Genomic DNA, 19,224 nt, shown 5'->3' on the forward strand with positions numbered 1-19,224 from the left:
AAATCCAAAGGGTTGTGGGAGCACAAGTCTTAACAGAGACTGTGTACTCAATAAATCAACACCCAGATCCAGCCCCAAGTGGGAGTAATCTCAGGGGCTTGTTGACAGAGTGAGGAAAAACATGGTTTTGTTTATTTGTGTTTGTTATTATTTCTCCTGTGCAAAGAAATGCTTGGTGTTTTTAATTATTAATTGATTCCTTCTCCTGAAGGAGTCAGCTGCAGAGTAAAAAAAAAAAAAAAATAGGGCAATCTGTTATGTTCCTTTGAACCTGATCTTCCCAGGAGGAAATAGTGAATGAGTGTTTCTCTTTATGAGTAATGATTGAGGTCAATTAGAGGCAGTGCAGATTGGACGTGGGAAGTTGCAAAAAAGCCCCCCCCTCACCCTGCCGTTGTGGTGGAAGGAGTTCAGAAGACTTGAATAAAGGAACTCTGTCCTTTGCATTCGGGTTCTAGACTATAAATTCTAATGACTTGTATTTTCTGGAATAACTCAATTGTCTCATTATTCTCAGATTCTCCCTTGCTGATCAAACATATGAAACTGTCAATACACACAGATTTACTTTTAGAAATGTGCGTGGGTTTAAATAGAAAAAAATAGTCTTTCTTTTTAAACCAAATTGATTTAATTAAATATTTTAGTTTGGAGTATAATTGACATACAGTATTATATTCATTTCCGGTGTACAGTGTATATGATTTGATATTTGTATGCACTGTGACATGGGCACCATGGTAAGTCTGGTTACCATCTGTCACTGTACAAAGTCACACATTTTTTTCTTTTTTCCTTGTGATGAGTACTTTGAAGGTTTACTCTCTTGGCAACTTTCAGATATGCAGTACAGTATTATCAGCTGTAGGCACCGTGCTGGACATTTGTCCCCATGTATTTTTTTCATAGCTGCAAGTCTGTGCCTCTTGGCTCCCTTCACCCGTTTTGCCCATCCCCCAACCACCTGTTCCCAGTCGTTATTTTCTTGCATGTTTCTTTTGAAAAGGTTTTGCGGTGATAAATTGGATTTATTTATCTTTCTTCAGATATTTTTATCAGCTTCAGTGTCTAAGATTAAAATGGCCTTCATATTTTTAAATTCATTCTCTTTCTGAAGAAAGTATTCTTTATTCTCTTTCAATAGTCACAGTAAAAGAAGAAACAAGAAATATTTATTTTTTTTCTTTTCTTTCCCCCTCCACCAGGCAAAATACAAGGGCACCATTAAGGCGGACCTTTCCAATTCTCTTTATAAGCAGATGCCAGCCACAATTGACAGTGTCTTTGCAAGAGAAGTTACGCAGCTGCAGAGTGAGGTGTGGTTTCCCTAAATTATTATATGATTGTGTACATCAAACATACACCTAATACAAATTATTGAGTACTTTTAAAAGAACTGTTTAACTTAGATGTTAAATACGGAGTGAAAAGTTGGAAGCAGCTGATTCCTGTGTTGTCAGCAGCCACTGGTGGAGTCACGGATAATGAAGAGGACCTGCAACTGTGTTAGTTACATCATGTTTTTTCCTAGTCCCATTTGCCACCGTTAATAAAGCAATTTTTAATCTTATTTAGGCAGTTTACTTTCATTACAACCTTACAGCAAACATTAAACTAGTCCTTGATTTAACTTGTGATCTCTAAGTGGAGAACATTCCAGTAGCTTATTAAAAGTCACATAAAGACTTAATGGTTAAATTTAGGATCTGCAGATCTGGGCTCCATCAGCTAGACAAATGGTTCCTGAATTTCTTTTCCGTGGATGGTGTTTTTCATTTAGAATATCTCAGGCTACCAAAAAAAGCCTCCATCAGGTGGAAATGGCCATTTTAGCTGTTGCAAGTTGCAGATGCGCTTGAGAACTGTCATCATGTAAACTCATTTTGAATCTACAAGAGTTTAGGAGTAATTTTCCCTTTATAGTACAGCAACACAGAAGAAATCCTTAGTGCATTTAATCTATTTCTTAAAACAGAATTTTAAAATAGAATCTTTTCGCATCTTTTCTCACTCATTGCTTTGTCTTCTTCATAGCACAATCTGAATTTTTGTGTTGTTACTTTATTAGTCCCTAGGAGAGCAGGGATCTCCTGTCTTGTTCCCTGCCCCACCTTATGCTTAGAACAGCCTGTGGAGCACAGAGAGTATTCAGTAAATACTTGTACAATGGATTTTTGTTCAATTTATTGATTTCCTTTTTAAGGACATATTTCCTTGTACCTGGTTTATATTTTTCAGGCTACATTTTTGGTTAATAATAATAGTAAACACACAGAAATGCTTAACTTTGTGTCAGGTTCTGTTCTGTGCATTTCCCATATACTTATATCATTTAATCCTCACAACTCCATGAGATAGTCTCACTTTGGAGATGTGGAAACTGAAGCACAGAGAGGTTAAGTAACTTGCCCAAGTTCACACAGCTAATAAATGGCAGAGCCAGCACATAAACATGGATAGACTGGCTCCAGAGTCTGGATTGTTAACTATACACTATACTACCTCTTTCTTACTATTTCTACCCCTCTTTTTCTTATTTAACAGGTTTACTTCTTTCTCCAGAATCTTTTTACTTTTAAGTAGAAGATACCTAGATAATTTTAAAATAGCCTGAAAATAGATTACTCTTGAGCAATGCCAAGTATAGCTATCCTTTGCAGAACATCTTTAAGTACTTCATTATCACAAATTTAAATGTCCACTGTGTACCCAGCTTAGCAGTAAGCTAATCTCAGCTGTGCAACATGAGGCTAAAAATACATGTCAGGGTTCTGCATGGCTGATCATGACTAATATGCCCCCTTTTTCCCCTGCCAAATGCTGGTCATCCAGCCATTTGCTGATAACATGGACTACTTTATAAAGCAAATAATGACAGCACAACACTTGTTTGACAACATTTGTGCAACAATGAGAACAATAAGCAGCAATTATGCAATGCAGGAAAGAAACAGTCTTTGTTTTTATACTTGGTTGGGAAGGTAACATTTTCAGATGTTTACAACCTCTGTTGCTTTGGAATCACGCAACTTTTTTCCACATTTTTATGGCATAAGCGCATCTATAGTACACAAATATGTGCGCGTAGAACTTGACATGAAAAAGAATCCATATTGTGTATCTTGGAATCTATCTCTTTTTTTTCCAGAATAGGTTGCACTCACATTGTTAACATGCATCATAGCACGGTAGAATGTGCACCCCAGGAAAGAGATATAGGTGTTCCCAAGGGGCTGCTCTGCCTGGTGTGGTAAGTAGTCATTGAACTTATTAGAAAGGAAAGACCTGGATTCCAAAGAAGGTGCCTGTTTCAAAGATTTATGTAATTGTAATAACGTTCCTTTAGATTTACATAAATCGATTTTATTTTTGTTAAAATTGCAATTCTCAGAGCTTATCTGGTAATAAGACAGGCAAGATACCAGGACTATTTGACAGCATCTGTGATAATTAAAGAACTAACCTTTTACTGTGTCCAAATAGTATTAGATTTGGGGCAGCCTGAATTAGAGTATTAGACAAATTCTGAAATTAACCACATTCCAGGTTCTAATGAAAAGCATCCTAAACTTTTCACATTGGAACAAAATATTATCTTAAAATCAATTTGCCAACATTCTCAGAAGCTTACATTTGAACTTGAGTGATGAGGTGAAGTTAGCTTAGGTTAATACTCCATGTGGAAAATGACCAATAGGAAAAAAACGCCTTTTAAAAAAAGAGAGACAGACAGACAGACAGACGTGTAGATTTTAGGAGGGCATTCGTAGATATCCCCCATTAAAAATTTTAAAAACAAAGATCACAAGGAAAGCTTCTGGAAGCTTCTGGAAATGGATGAGCTGTGCCATAAAGGAGTGAGGCCCTTCATACCAGGGCTGTTTCATGCAGAGGCTAAATAATCCCTTCTCCCACAAGTGATACAGGCTACTCAGGCATCTGAACTGAGGAGATTTATGAGAGCTTATGTTTTTATCTGTACTGGCCACAAGGTCCAGTTTCAGGAGCTTCAGAGGATCTGTCTTATGGGATTAAAAGCACATGTACCTATATAGTAGTTATGAAATATACTGTCAATCAGAAATATATGTACATCTTACATATGTATGTGAGATATATAAGATCAGCCATATAAGATAAATATATATGTTACTTGCATAAACATTTATATATAATTTATACAAGACTGTTGCAAGTATCTTCCAACGTCAGTGCCCTGGCATCCTTAATTCACAGGGTGTGAAGAAAACAGTATTAATCTAGGGAAATGCTGCACAATAGTGAGGAATCCCAAGATACCAAATTTATCAGATAATTGATTAGCTTGCCATAAATTTCCATTAGCTATTTTCAGGATGAACATTAATCCGATAAATTAAAGTTCAGCTGCCTCCAATTTGATGTAATCTTAATTCTAAAGTGGTGCTTAGTAGCAGCTATAAATGAAATGACTATTTTAATGCCGCAAGCAGAGAATTACATCGCCTTTTTAAGAAAAAAAGTGCCTTTTAAAATTGTGCTCGATGACTCACCGCTTCTGTGATAACCCACAAAATGATCAGCTGCACTAGTTATGCTTATAAGGTCACAAGTACCATAGTTCGAAAATACAAAATGAACCAGGCATCCAGCAAAAAGGTGACAGGCACACGCTAGTTCTTTTTACTTATAACAAATCTCATAGAAGTTTTTTTCTTGGCAGAGGAGTCTTGGCCACCATTAAATTCTTCCTCCCCCCACCAAGTTATAATGTGGAGTGTAATGGAACCGAGATAATGGGCTTTCTCAGCCTGAATGGAGGCTCTTAATGGGTTTCTTGTTTAACATAATTAATTGGTGAAAATTTAAAACATATTTTCATCAGAATTAGATATCCTGATGGACTAAATCAATGGGCAGACTCTAGCAAGATGAATGGTCCCTGGAATCATGGGAGATGCTGCCTTGAAGTCGTAATAATTAGCCAGATGTGGAAACAGGGCTGAGCAGGACTGAACATGACTTAAGGGCATTGGTTGACAGAAATCTCAACATAGTAATCAGAAGGAAAATGGTGTGATCTGTGGATGCATTAATAGTACGCAGCACAGGAGAGACGATAACCTGTTAAACTGAACGGTTCTAATTAGGATGGGTCAGGCTGTATCTGAAATATTGTGGACACCTTAAGAAGGAGGTGGAAGGAAGAGTTGGAATTTGTACTTTGGGGAGCGTTTAGAGAGTATAGGGGGTCAGTGCCTAGGTCCAGGCAGACTGTCCAGAGGAACAGAAGTCATTGACAGCTGTGTTCCCACGTCTGGAATTCTGTCCTGTGAACTAGGCTGTTTCCTTACGGCCAAATGGATGCAGCTATAGGGGCATAGATTTGGGTTTCATTAAAGGAGGAACTTTGCACCAGAACTTGCAAAATTTAGAGACTTTGATGGCCGGGTTGAGTTCTCCTTCAGTGGAAATTTTCAAGAAGAACTCAGTGGGGGAGCCAGAGGAGGGATTGATACATTGGTCGTTGTCCTAGGTGGCTTTCCTTTTTTATGGTAAGATTGGATGATTTTATTTTAAAAAATTATTTTTATAATTATCACTTTAATCCTTCAGGCAGACAGATGATCTAAGTTAAGTGGGTGGTTAATTCTATTTATTAAAGTCTGTAAGGACTTCAAATTCATGGGAAAGTTTAATAAACTCATCTGTTCATTCATTCACAAAACATTTATTGCATTTCTGTTCTGTGTCATTCACTATGACTGGCACAGGATATTAAAAGATGTGTAAGATATAGAAATAGCTCTCAAGGAGCTCATATTGGTAAAAATGTTTTCCTTAAGTTTAACTGTATTCTTTCATTCAAAATTAGATCTTGTTTTGTTTTTGGTGAACACTGTTCTAGTTTTTCTTTTTAATTTCCTTTATTCTGTGCCAAGTAATTCCAACTTCATTGATTATCTTCTTCTTATTTAAACATTTAATATATATTTTAAATTAACTTTTAGAAAGCTCATTCAGTTATTCTTATTTTATTCTCATTCATTTAGTTATTCACTCATTCATGTAGTCACTAATGGAGCAAATATTTATTGCAGTTTCCTTTGTGTCAGGCACTATTCTGGGTTCTGAGCATATAGTGAACTAGACAGTTATGTTCTAATTAAGGAAGACAAAAAAATAAATAATTCTACAGACATTCAACCAAGGCATTAAAACTTGGGAAGGGAATAAATAGGCTACTATGGGAATAGACTAAGAGTAAGGGGATAATTTGCTGTCTTATGGCTCCTCTTTAATTTCTGACTCCATTGTTGAGTTTGGTTACTTCCACTTCTCCTTTTTTTAAAATATATTTTTATTGACATTTAATCAGTTTACAATGTAGTGTCAGTTTCTGGTGTACAGCACAATGCTTCTGTCATATAGGAATATACAGATGTTCGTTTCCATATTCTTTTTCACCATTAGTTGGTTACTTCCACTTCTGAAGCAGTCCTTCTCATCGCTCCTCTCCATCCCCGGGTGGGACAGAGTCAGGGTGGTGACAGTGGGTGGCACTGCGCCTTTCTCTAACACAGAACAAGGCTTGACGTGCCTGAGAATTTTGTTACATCCAAAAGTTAGGGCTATTGATAAGCTTTATATTATAACTGTGCCTCCATAAAGTCGTAGTGATCAATTAAACAATGAACAATTCACTTTTAAATATCCAATCACTTTCTCAGTTTTGTCATTTGCTTTCCCAAGATTTAAACTGTGAACATTTGTGACCCTAAAACCTCTTGGACTGTGCAAGATTTCCCAAAACCATAGTTGAGGTTTAAGCTGGATAAACACAAGTGGGGATTTCAGCGTGTGGGCAGAGACTTTTCACATAAAATGACCAAGAGTTAGAATTAGGAGTTTAAAGGGAAGCACAAAGATGAACTTCTGTATGTAATCTTGTTATGGAGGCCCAGGCAAAGTTGACCATCACTGGTGGTATTCAAATATATAAAATCCTAGCAAGACACTGAAATTTAAGTGGTAAGAATTTCACACACCTGTAAATGAAACTAACAATTATTTGTGTTTTTTTAAAGATTGCCTACAGGCAGAAACACGACGCTGCCAAAGGGGTCTCAGATTACGCCCACATGAAGGAGCCCCCCGAGGTCAGACACGCCACGGAGGTCACCAAGCACCAGAGTAATGTAAGGAAGCCATTTCTCATGATTTTCTGCAAAATTGTAGTTAACCCACGTCAGGGCTAATGGGTATGTTGTTGGAGTTTAAATATGGCAACACTCCTATTCACAAAGGACTTTATATAAAGTTTCTTTTATTCTTCTCTCTCAGTGTTTGGGCAGAAGCATGTCTGAGTTATTGTCAATGGTCATTAGAACCTTGTGGAAGGCCTTTAGAATGTCAGGCACCTGCAGACCTGAGCACTGGGTTGTAAGCATATCCTAGAGCCTCCTTGACTTGATGGTGATGCTCCCAGGGTGTCCAGTCTGGACTCTGAGAAGAACTGGGAGGAAGAGCGCTGGAAATCAGTGGCCAGGGGAGAATGGCCCACCAGCGCTAGCGAGCTTGCAGCCCACTGTGGCTTCCTTTGGGATGTGTGTGGCCACATGTCCGACCCAAGAGGAGCAGGCGAGCAATAGATGCCTAATGGCTGCCTTAGCTGCAGAAGCCAAGGGAGAGGAGACAGGCCTGTGGAAAACACATTTCTGCTCTGGTTACAAGGAAGCAAGTACATCAAAACTTTCATGAGTTGGCTCAATTACTGCTGCCGTCTTGGGGACCTGGAAGGATAGTTTCTTCCTGAAATTTCAGCAGAAGCTTATTTGTCTCCCTGTCATGACTTACTTGCTTTCTAGAAGGAACATAGGAACTGTTCTTTATGGGTTAGAATCAGTTAAGATAAACAGTTCACCTTGGTTGGGTCTAGAAAGTCCCTTTCTTGGAAAAGGTCCTGAAACGTCACGGCACGCGGGCGCTGTCGCACCCCTGAACGGTGACTTGCCGCCTCTGCGGCCGCAGCGCCCCCGCCGTGCAGCGTCCTTTCGCAGGATGGCGACAGCTCCCTGATGCTAAATTGTAATAGATCGATGCTTGATGAAAACTGAGTGAGGTTTTACATTTTAATCCGAATGTATAAACACATGCCAAAACCAAAAGTGCTTTTCTAGGATGATTTAAGATTGATAAGAGATGAAAAAGTCACATGTCTGTAATTACCAGCAAGTCCGTTTTAACAGGATGCTTTATAAGAACTTTTGCTGGCAGAATGACTGTCGCAGTCGTAATAACTACCACTTAGCGAGCACGGCCACACACGAGGAACCGTGCCAAGACTCTGAGCATTTCCAGTGCTCACAGAATCCATGCACTGATTCCCATTTTGTATAAAAAAAAAAAAAGAGACCAAAGAATCAAACTCCCAAGTCCACTCTTTCTGTTATAGCCTGCTGCCTCCCTCATAAAGGTCACTGGTTATTGGTCAAGATTTTAAATGGAATTTAAAAAATGTAGGGCAGAATAGGTTCTCACCAGAATTCAGATCCGCGGATGCAGTGTACTGCAGGAAAGAAACACCGAGACACTGAGCTCCCACTGTTTGGAGCTGAAGAAACTTTGAATTCCCATTAACACTGTGGGTTTAAAGGGTGGTCCCGGTGGTCCGGGGAGGAGGCTGGCATTACCCGGGTCCTCGGGAGGCCTTTTCTAACTCTGTAATTCAATGAAATTCAAATACGGAAGTTCCTTATCATAGAACCGAGGTTATTATTTTAACTCTGCCTTTTCTTTTCAAAGGTCTTTGATTGAGGGATTGGGGGAATAGTGTATAAAGCCCTTTTCTCCTCCATTCAATACTGTGTACTTATGGGAGATGAATGTATTTACTTACACGCCTCTGCCTCCTTGGCTCAACCTTTACATGCAAAGTTTGTACACATAATAGGATTTAGAAAGTGTTTAAGACTATTTACTCAGGTTTAAAGTGAGAGTGATATTTGTATCCTATCTGTGAAGTCGTTGATATTCCCTGAGAGTCAAGTCACTTAGAATAATACATTTGTTGTCCCTACAATATGAAATTTAAACGTGGGTCTGGAAAACCACCGGAAAGCAAGTAGGTCTCTTAGTTCAGTAGGTGTGGCTGCAGCATCCCCGTGAAAGACAAAACCGTGTCTCCCGTAAGACTCAAGGGTGATGAGAGTCACTCGCAGAGAATTTAACTAATAGAATTACCTTTTCATAATGTGGGGTGTCACTTTGCACTGTGCCTATAAATGACTTCATTTAATTTAAAATAAAACATGTTGTCCCGTGTGCATCTGATTTACCTAGAAACAGTGCACATCAGCATCTCTGCTTAGCTTTTATGTTTCCATCAAAACCAATTCAGCTTTCTGATACCTGTTAGAGAACCAGGAGCTTGGGACAATTGCAGTTCAAAGCTTTTTATTTCTCCCTCCTTTCTGGTCAAACTTTTTGTTTTCTTTATTGCATTATCTTTATTAAGTTAGTTGATTGTCTTTAAAAAAATTTTTTTTAAATTGAAGATGGTGTTTATAATGTGTTAATTTCTGGTGTCCAGCATAGTGTTACAGTTATACAGATACATGCATTCCTTTTCATATTCTTTTTCATTACAGCTTATTACAAGCTATTGAATACAGTTCCCTGTGCTCTACTGTAGGACCTTGCTGTTTATCTGCGTTCAGGCTTTTTATTAGAACATTCATCTATAGGCCAAGTGGAACAATTTTTCTTTCAGAACCTTACTGTCCCTTATGCCTTTGGAGATGTGAATAAGCGGGGCATGAAGGGAGGATTCTTTGTGACTGGCCAGCTGAATTTTCACCCCGGAATAACTGAGCGTTCCGAGGGGAAGCGTATTCTGAAGTCAGTAGCCTCTTCTTTCAGCCCTGGATTCAAAGATCGTGAAATAGGAAAAAAAAAAAAAAGATTTCTCATAATATCTTGCCTGTCACATATGATAGAAAAGGAATTGAGGTTAAAATGCTTACTCTGCTTCATGTTGCCTGGATGACCTTGGACCAGGGACAGAGATCTCCAAAATTGGGCTTTTTCACATGTAAACCTGGGGCAATGCTATCTACCTTGCGGGGCTCTTGCAAGTTTTAAAAGAGATACGATATGTGAAGGGCCCTGTACAAGAGCCCACCCAGAAAATATTTGTTCTTTCTGGTCCTCCTCCAGTTTTAAAGGGTGATTTAAGAGTTTAGGGTGACATCATAGTTAATTCAAAACAATGAAATGAGCTTAGATTTATGAAAAGGCCAAATCAATATGAAATTTATATTAAGCAGCATTTAGGTCAGAAGGGCGTATTCAAAAGGTTCCTGAACCCATTTAGCTACCTATCTTGTTGATACTGTAATCAAAAAATGATTAAAAACAGCCAATCTAAGGTTTTTGTTTTTTGTTTTTTGGTTGGTTTTTTTTTTTTTTTGGTATCTTAAGGGATGTACCCCTGCCAAATTTTTCTAATGTCATTAGAGGAGCTGAGATATTCTATCCTGTGACTTTCCCTAAAGATGGGCTTGAAATGAAAACCCCAGTAACATTATTAATTTTCATCAATCTTATCAGAGACGTGAAGTCCGATACTTCTAAAGTCAAACAAATTTTAAACTGCCGTTTTAAGTTTTATAAATAATGTTGTCTGCGTAGACTGGTGATGAAATTGGAGTGGTAAACTTTCCCAAAACACCATATTGGTAATCAATTCAGTGTGTATTAGAAAGAAGTATTCAGCAGGGGAAACCAGAGACTTAATGTTCTTTTCAAGAATGATAAATGTACTTTGTTAACATTAATAAAAACTTATCAGGAGACCAAATTTCTGTTCCATCAGAAAGTGGAAAAGCTTAAAGATAAATCAGTAAAATGATACTGGGAAAACATTTATGACTCTGTGATTCTCTGATATGACTTACAATAACAGTGCTTTTAGAATTTAGCATTGAAATGGGTATATTAGTGTTTTGTTCATCTCTAAGGCAGAATAGTTAGTAACATCTATGTTGCTCTCTTTAGAAGATTGTGGTGGTGATAAAATTAAATCATGAATAAGAAGAAGTTAAATCGTGAGTAAGAAAACTTCTACCAACCCTAAAATGCTTTTATAAGCAATGGAAATACTACCACTAAAGACAAACTGTTAGATACAGCTGTATCTTTTACACCATCGTTTAGAAAATTGAAAAAAAATTTTTTTTGTTTTCTGATAAATGTCAGATTCTGCATTTACTCATATTTAAAAGGTTTATATTTTCTTTTAAAAATAGTATTTACGCTTTAATGATTTAGTTTTCTTTCCCTTTTGTACATGCAGCATGCCCAAACAGAGATAAACCTTATTAAGACAGAATTTTGAGTCCCTGTGCCTATTTGATGATGGCTTGGAGGCTTCTCTTCTGTGAGAATTTATGATGAAAGAATTTCTTGGGAATGACTAAACTGGTGTTTTGAGAGCATAACTAAATACAGGCTATGCTCTTCACTTCTGTCCTGCAGACTTACTCTGTGTAGTTTCTTCTCACCAAGAATCATTTTAACCATCACCAGAGCAGCAACGGGAATGGATGAGTTTGGGGTCAGTTCGGTTTGATTTCTTTGTCTGTCTGCTCATGCTGCCCTGAGCCCCCCAGGTATCTGTCTGTGGCTTCCATCCTGGCTGCCATCCCTCAGCTCTCAATCTTTGCATCTCCAAGTGCTTAGATTTTGCCATAAAGACCATCATGGTAGAGGTTTTGCTTGTCTCTAGTTTATTAACTTACCTGTTGAGGAATCTCACTCAAATCACTGTTGTCTAAATGTGACAAGCTTGCGGCAGCATCACTGGGGATCCTTTGCCCAGCTTGTCTGGCTATACATGGAGAAGGCAGGCATCCATTTCATTTCCATTTTCAATATCTAATACACCTTCTTCTTATCGGCCAAGTCCAACCCAGAATGACACAAGGAAGGGGTCTCCGGATGACTAGTTCCAGCCTGGGGAGCGAGTGTTTGGAGCCCAGTTGAGTGCAGACCGTCCAACACAACAAGGGTGGGGTGAGGATTTAATAAATGAATGCCAGTACCCAGTACGTGGGACACTCTGCATGAAGGTAGGAAACACGCCTTAGGAAACGAGAGTAGAAAGAGGATAAGGGGAGAACGATCTGAGATGAAAAGACAATAAAATGAGGTGAAAGTACCATCCAAGGGGGAAAGTGAACATGGTGATAAGAAATTCAATGATAGATTTTGGTAGAATGAAAAACTTAAAAAAAAATTTAACCATAGTTGATTTAAAATATTGTGTTAGTTTCAGGTGAGAGAATTCAAATCTTTATTGGCGACAATAAAGAACAGATTTGACACTCTGGACAAACATGAAATGGAGGCTGCATTTGGACCTTCTAGAATCAGTGACAGAAATTCATCTCACATTGGCTTGAGTGAAAAAATGAGAATGTATTGGCTTGTGTCATTGGGAAGTTCAGGCCACCTTCAGGCATGACTGGATCCAGAGACTCCACAGTGTCAGGAGGCCTCTGCTCTCTCTCCGTCTCTTGGCTCTGCTTGCTTCCATGTGCCGATAGGCTCAGTGTAGGTGGTCTCAAGGCAATGGCTGGTATTTCCAAAATTAAGCCATCCTCTCAGCAGCTGATCCCGGAGGGAGGGGCAGAGGCTCCTCTCCCCAGCCTCAGATCCACCCATGACTCTAGCCTTGCTTAGCTGGGCTTCTGCCTTCTATTTAATCATGGTTTCCAAAGGGTTGGGGCATCTGATTGGACAGCTGTCACACGGCCACTCCTGTCACTAGGAAGAAAGGCTGCATTGGAAGCCTCGTCAGATTACGTGGAGTGAGGGAGGGGGAGTTTCCAAACAAAAAATGCTAGGCAGATTTAAAAAAAAAAGCACATGTCCACTACAAAGGAATAATTCAGGAAAATGATCCCGGTACGTGGAAAAGGGCCAGGAAATAAGTTCAGTTGGGGGAAAAAAAGGGCAGGAGAAAGAGATCAGGAATGTAAAGTGATAATTCTGGGTAAACCTGAGGAAGGAACCAGTCCGTGTTTGAGAAAATATCATATATGGTTATATACTACTAAAAAGATAAAGTAGTTTATCTTGGGCACAAGGTAAATGTGTAAAAGTTATGATAATAGGATAACTGTTGTATTTCCCTGTTCAAGACCTGTAGAAGGTAAGGATGAAACTTCATGGAAAGCTGTAATAAAAGATTTAAAGAAAGGGAGAAATATACCTTCTCCTGGAAACAGACTGAAATATTATTGAGATATCATTTTTCCCTAAATATTTTGGTAGGTTTAGTGTGATGCCCATTAAAATTCCATTTGTTTCCTTCATGGGACTTAGCAGGGTTATTCTGATGTTCATTAGTGAGAAGAACTCATTTAAAATTAAGAAAAAAATGGAAATAGAAGAATAGTGAAGGGAACTTGGTCTAATGGATGTAAATCCTTATAGTCATACAGGTAAGAAATGTGTGAGTGAGGCAGCGAATGTTCAGTCGTTAGTAGGGTACCTGGTACATAATAAATGGCCAAAATTGAAAATTATTATTATTATTGTTATTATTTCTCCCCCTCCATCTTCTCTTTCATTCTCTCGTGCACTCTGCTAAGGGAAGAAAACATTTAATAAAATGAGGTAAAATCAGTCATTGACCCTTTGGCTTGTACCCTTCCTGGGTTGATGATTTTCAGGAATCTCTGTCTTTCTTCTTATTCAAAACAGTTTAAAAAAAAACAAAAAACAAAGAACATCATCTCATCATGAGAAGACTGCCTGGAGAATTGGTGGAGGGGGTGGCTGTCCCTTGTTTCAATACAGTGAGCATGTAGGGTTTGAATTATTCAGGAAATAGAAAAATATATACATCTATACATTCTTTGACCTTCCGCTGACACACCTCTCTTCTGTCGTGTAACATTTTTATTCTTCCTCTGTTCTGACGGGCTGCAGGAGGGAGTAAATGCATATTGGGGACATTTGAGAAATGTCAGATGAGCCTCCCTCGGCCCTAAGTCCCAGGTTAGGTGGAGGGAGGGGCGGAGTCCGCTCAGGCCGCCACGTGTCCACACCAGCTGAGCTCAGACATCCTTGCAAAGAGCGAGAATCGGGGTCTTAACTGCCTCCAGTGCCCCTCAAAGTAACCCCCGTTCCTTGGACCATCCCCAAGCCCCGAGCTTCTGGAAGGTCTGCCGTGGCCAGGCTCCTGAGCTTTCCTCCTGTGTGGCTCGGTGGTGTCTGCGTGTCTGAACGTGCAGCTCCTGTCAATCTTCATATTTGTGTTGAGTCACATATGCCGGCCTCTAATTTGCAATTTACATGGATGACGGGGCCCTATTCAGAGTCCGGCTCCCGCCGCCTTTGTGCTGCTCGCCTCTCTTCACGCAGTCATTAGGCTGAACAGCGTATCATTAGGTAACCCATGTGAGGCGTAGGTTTCTGAAAGGTTGCAGCTCTTTGCAAAAAGTCAGGGTTTCCATTCCTACCTTCATTCTTTTCTAAACAAAAAGACATTTCCCCCCTATGGCTTTCATCTGAATGTGGTAACTTAGGAACAGTTAGTGAGGTGGGTGGGTAATAATTTTGGTTGGTTTGTTTGTTTTCTCCTGAAAGTCTGTTTTTGTTTACACCTCTGGCTTGTGTTTAACTCGGTGCAGGCTGAGGTCGACTGGCCAGCACTTGTAGATGAGTGTGTTGCTTTTTGAAAGCAATCGAAATTGGCTGATTTTAAATCCCTAAAGATTTAAAACTCACCCAACAAAATAACTCAGTTTTCCCTTTATTTTTGTTTCTTTTGCTACCGGTGCACACAAAACCTATGGTAAAGCCTGTGGAAATAGACGTGGTGAAGAAAACAGACGTTCTTGCCAAAATTCTGCTAATGTATTTAAAGCTGTGTTCACTTACCAGACAGGTTCATGATTATAAACATAGTTTATAAAATAATCAGTGGCAAAGCCAATGCAAGCTCTTAAATGGAACTGTGTATACATGTTTCATTGAAATAACATAACGTGTTAGGGAGCCTATCGATACATTAATGTGTTATCACTTCTTACACTTGATATTATTTTTGAAAGAAACAAGAATACAAATGTTTTTTTAACACCTCAAGTTTCGATTGGAATTGTACAGTTTGTAGCCTTTTCAGACTGGCTTCTTTCATTTCATCTTTTAAGTTTCTTCCATGTCTTTCATGGTTTGATAAATCTTTTTTTTTTCACTGCATATATATTTTTAAATTTACATATATGTACTATTCATTGTTTCTAAGGACATTTAGAGCTTTAGCTTTTTAAGCTTACATAGTTATCAAACAAATAAAGCCAATCACAAAATATGAATTAAACACCTCAAGTTTCAAAGGAAAATAAGATACATTGAGATTATCCAGAACACGAAATCACAGTGGTCAACTGCAGAATTCATTAAAACACAGATTCTTGGGCCCTATTTACCAAAATTCTGTTGCAGAGGATGAGGGGTGGACCTCGGGAATCTAAAGTTTTAATAAGTGGCCCAGCAAGTTTGCAGGCGGCATTAGGAATCCTTGTTCTATATAAATGCAATTTATTGTGCATTTCGTACAGATGTTCAGTTGTACATTTCTGTGTTCTACCTTTTATGCCTTGAAAAAGTGAAAGTGGGTTCTAAGAATGACTTTCACTACACCCTTTGAATTAAAACTTTAGTAGAATCTAGTGTAGTGGACAAGTCAACTACCCAACAGAGAATTTGTCAAATAGAACTCCACATGGCAAATAGGTATTCCTTCAGCTCATGACTGATCTTAGGAAACAGAGAAGCAGACAGACTGGAGAGATGTTGTGATGCTGCTCACCAGGCATTACATGAGTTTGCTTCTGGTCTCTCCTCCTGTTGGTCAATCAAGTTCATCTAAATGGCTACTATCACCTGAAGCACATTTGGCAAAATTTATATGTATATGTTTTTCTCTTTAAACCTCCATTTCCCACACTTTGATTTGATTGCATCTAATGTGCATTCAGAGGATGAATATTCCTTACCGTAAGTCTTTTTATTTCTGGAGGATCAAGTCACTGCAATGATATTTACTAGAATCAACTATCAGTACCCAAGACTGGGTGTCCCAGCTGTGAGCATTTGAAGCACTCAGAAAAGGAAGAGAAAGGTGTGGTTGGGAGGGTGAAAGTTGGAGAGTTCCAAAATTTCACACACCCTCATCCCAGGAAGTGACTTTTCTATACTCGTGGGCTGGGGCTTATCCTGTATCTGCTGGGTTCAAGACTGTGGGATGGGCAGGTTAACACTCTTCATAAGGATATTCTATGTGTGATTACACACATATACACTTATAAAGAATGACATGCTTATGAGGGTGGTATATATAAAATCTCATAAGATTGGTTTTTTTTGGGGGGGGGCGGTAATTAAGTTGTTCGGTTTGTTTATTTATTTAATGGAGGTACTTGAACCCAGCACCTTGTACATGCTAAGCACTGTGCTCTACCACTGAGCTATCCCCTCCCCACTACGATTGGTTCTGAGTCAAGGTCTTGGTGTCATATTTCTTATGTTGTAAAAATTCAGTTCATATGCAGTGAAGCATCGGCAGAGTGAAAAGAGAATATATCTATCCCAGGCAATGTTGCACATAAAATATTTTTTTTTTAAGAAGTGTGTTCATTGGGCTTTCTAAAATGATTATGGCAAGGATAAATAATGATATGGACAGCAAGGCTAGCAACTGCATGAATTTACTCTTTTTTTCAATTAAAACTGTCTCTTTGATCAGATTTTTTACAGAAAGGATGTGCAGGACACCCACACGTATAAGGCGGGGCTTGACAGACCAGACATCAAGATGGCGACGCAGAACAGCAAGATCATAAGCAGTGTAATCTCTCTTTCTTATCTTATCTTATTCTTGCAGGAGACAAAGCATGGCTTTGGTATTTGGATGGTTAATTTAGTTAGTGAAATTAATTAATTGGAATTAATGCCATCTCAGGTTTTTTATTTGATTTATCTGTGTGACTATGCAGATTATTTGGGTATGCACAGAAACTGCCCAAACTCAGCTTGATTATGGATTTTGTTATCCTACTTTTAAAGAAATAAATACTGTTCATATAAGGTGTCAGATAACATTCAAATATCTTAGCCTGAAAGTCAAGTTTGTCCATCATCTGGTCTCATATTATTTCTTACTCTGTCCCAAAGAACTTCACTTGGCTCTATTTCCACCTTTTTTTTTAACTTTTTTTTTATTGAGTTATAGTCATTTTACAATGTTGTGTCAAATTCCAGTGTAGAGCACAATTTTTCAGTTACACATGAACATACACATATTCATTGTCACATTTTTTTTCACTGTGAGCTATCACAAGATCTTGTATATATTTCCCTATGCTATACAGTATAATCTTGTTTATCTATTCTGCATTTGCCTGTCAGTATCTACAAATTTTGAACTCCCAGTCTGTCCCTTCCCACCCCCATCCCTTGGCAGTATTGTCCACCTTTGCTGTTAACTGTGCAGATCCTCTTCAGCTGACGTTTTCCTATACATCAGAGCTGTTTTATTTTCTCTGAGACCTCTTTCTTGGTTAACACCATCTTACTTAAATGTACTATACATCCTGGTTAAAAATGATAACTTACCTTGAACCAATTATTCACGTAACATAAGCTCTACTCCCCTTAAACAAAGTCAATAACTATTCACTAAATTCAACTGCATGTTAACCAAACAGGGTTAGATCTGTTCCTAAGACTGAACAGAGCCATAAGATTTATCTACATATGTAGCATGCAGGGTCTCAGTGATCTAAAATTTTCTCCTGGATAACATAAACACAATGATGATGATGACTGTACACATAGACTCAAACTGAGTAATTATTTTACTACAAAAAGTTGTTTATTTAAATAATCACACTATAAAATCAGTTTCAGCTTAGTGGTCAGCATTTTAGTATTTGGTGAGTTGTAAGGAATTTTTTTTATAGATCGAGGGTCTGTTATATTATATTTTGGCTATTGTCAATGCAATTTTTCATTGGCAAGTCGAAATATTTAGCATTCTCTTATTTATTCATTTTAGGCTGAATACAAGAAAGGACAAGGAGTAATGAACAAAGAGCCTGCTGTAATTGGAAGACCAGATTTTGAACATGCTGTGGAAGCTTCTAAACTTTCTAGTCAAGTAAGACTCTAGTGATGATTCCACAATGATTTTATTGAGAGATTTTGTTTCCAGCAGTACTGAAAAATATTTTATTTTAGATAATATCTTTAATTGCAAGAATAGGCAGCGATAATGTTTCTGTAGCCATGTCAGATAGGATTACAAAAATTGTAAATTTCAGTAAGGGGTAAAATAAGTCTAATTTTAAGCATAAAATGACGTTTTCTTTTCTCCTGGCTCAAGTCCTGACCTTTTCCAGTGAGTTCAGCCATGCTGTCACATTTCCTAGGATTTCTAGAATTCAGCCGTAGTCCTGTTAATTAGATTAGATTAGTAATTAAATCGCTATCTATACATACATATACACAACTTCTGACTTAGTAAGAAAAATAGCAATATTCTCCATTTTAAATGCTTTCATCACAAAGTAAAAAAGGGGTGATATTAATGAAGAAAACATTGAAATCATTAAAAAAGAAATCTGAAAAAGTGTAAAAACATGCCATAATTTTGGCTAAACATCTCAACAGATAAAAATTTTCAGTTCTCCCAAAATTAATATATAAATGTCATGCAATTTCAATTAGAATCCAACCGTTTTCTTTTTTAAGTATGGATAAACAATCTTAGAGTTTTAATGGAAAGGAAGTGCTTGAGGATAGCCTTTAAAAGTATGAAAGTGAAGGAGAACTTAAACTATGAGTCACCACAACATGGTACAAAACCAATGAAATTAAATCAATATGGGATCAGTATAGTAAGAGATAAAATAATCAGTAGGCTAGAGCAGGGAATCCTGAAATAGGTTCCAGTGTGTATAAGAATTTAATATATGATGAAAGTGTTGGTTCAAGTCAGTGGGAAAAAGTGGGGCTCGTTAATAGATGTTGCTCACATAGCTGGCCATCCATCAGGACAAAAATAAAATTGGACCGGAATCTTAAACCATCTACAGAATGAATTCCAGATGGATTAAAGATGTGAATGTAAACAATAAAATAATTTAAAAATCCTAAAAGAAAATCCAG

General features: G+C 38.1%; 1 protein-coding gene across 3 annotated transcripts in view; it reads left to right on the forward strand.

Annotated features, from left to right (window-relative positions):
- The window catches only part of NEBL (nebulette), a 310,669-nt gene that overhangs the window by 223,037 nt on the left and 68,408 nt on the right, over window positions 1-19,224 (forward strand). Inside the window, exons 4-7 of one of the 3 annotated variants that reach the window (XM_072955280.1) lie at window positions 1,206-1,316; window positions 7,068-7,178; window positions 16,802-16,903; window positions 18,113-18,214. The exons of the other annotated variants lie outside the window; for them this stretch is intronic. Coding sequence (XP_072811381.1) covers window positions 1,206-1,316; window positions 7,068-7,178; window positions 16,802-16,903; window positions 18,113-18,214 — 426 coding nt within the window. The remainder of the gene's footprint in view (window positions 1-1,205; window positions 1,317-7,067; window positions 7,179-16,801; window positions 16,904-18,112; window positions 18,215-19,224) is intronic. 3 annotated transcript variants of the gene reach the window in all.

The sequence above is a fragment of the Vicugna pacos genome, chromosome 35 (assembly GCF_048564905.1).
Source record: "Vicugna pacos chromosome 35, VicPac4, whole genome shotgun sequence".
Lineage (NCBI taxonomy): Eukaryota > Metazoa > Chordata > Mammalia > Artiodactyla > Camelidae > Vicugna > Vicugna pacos.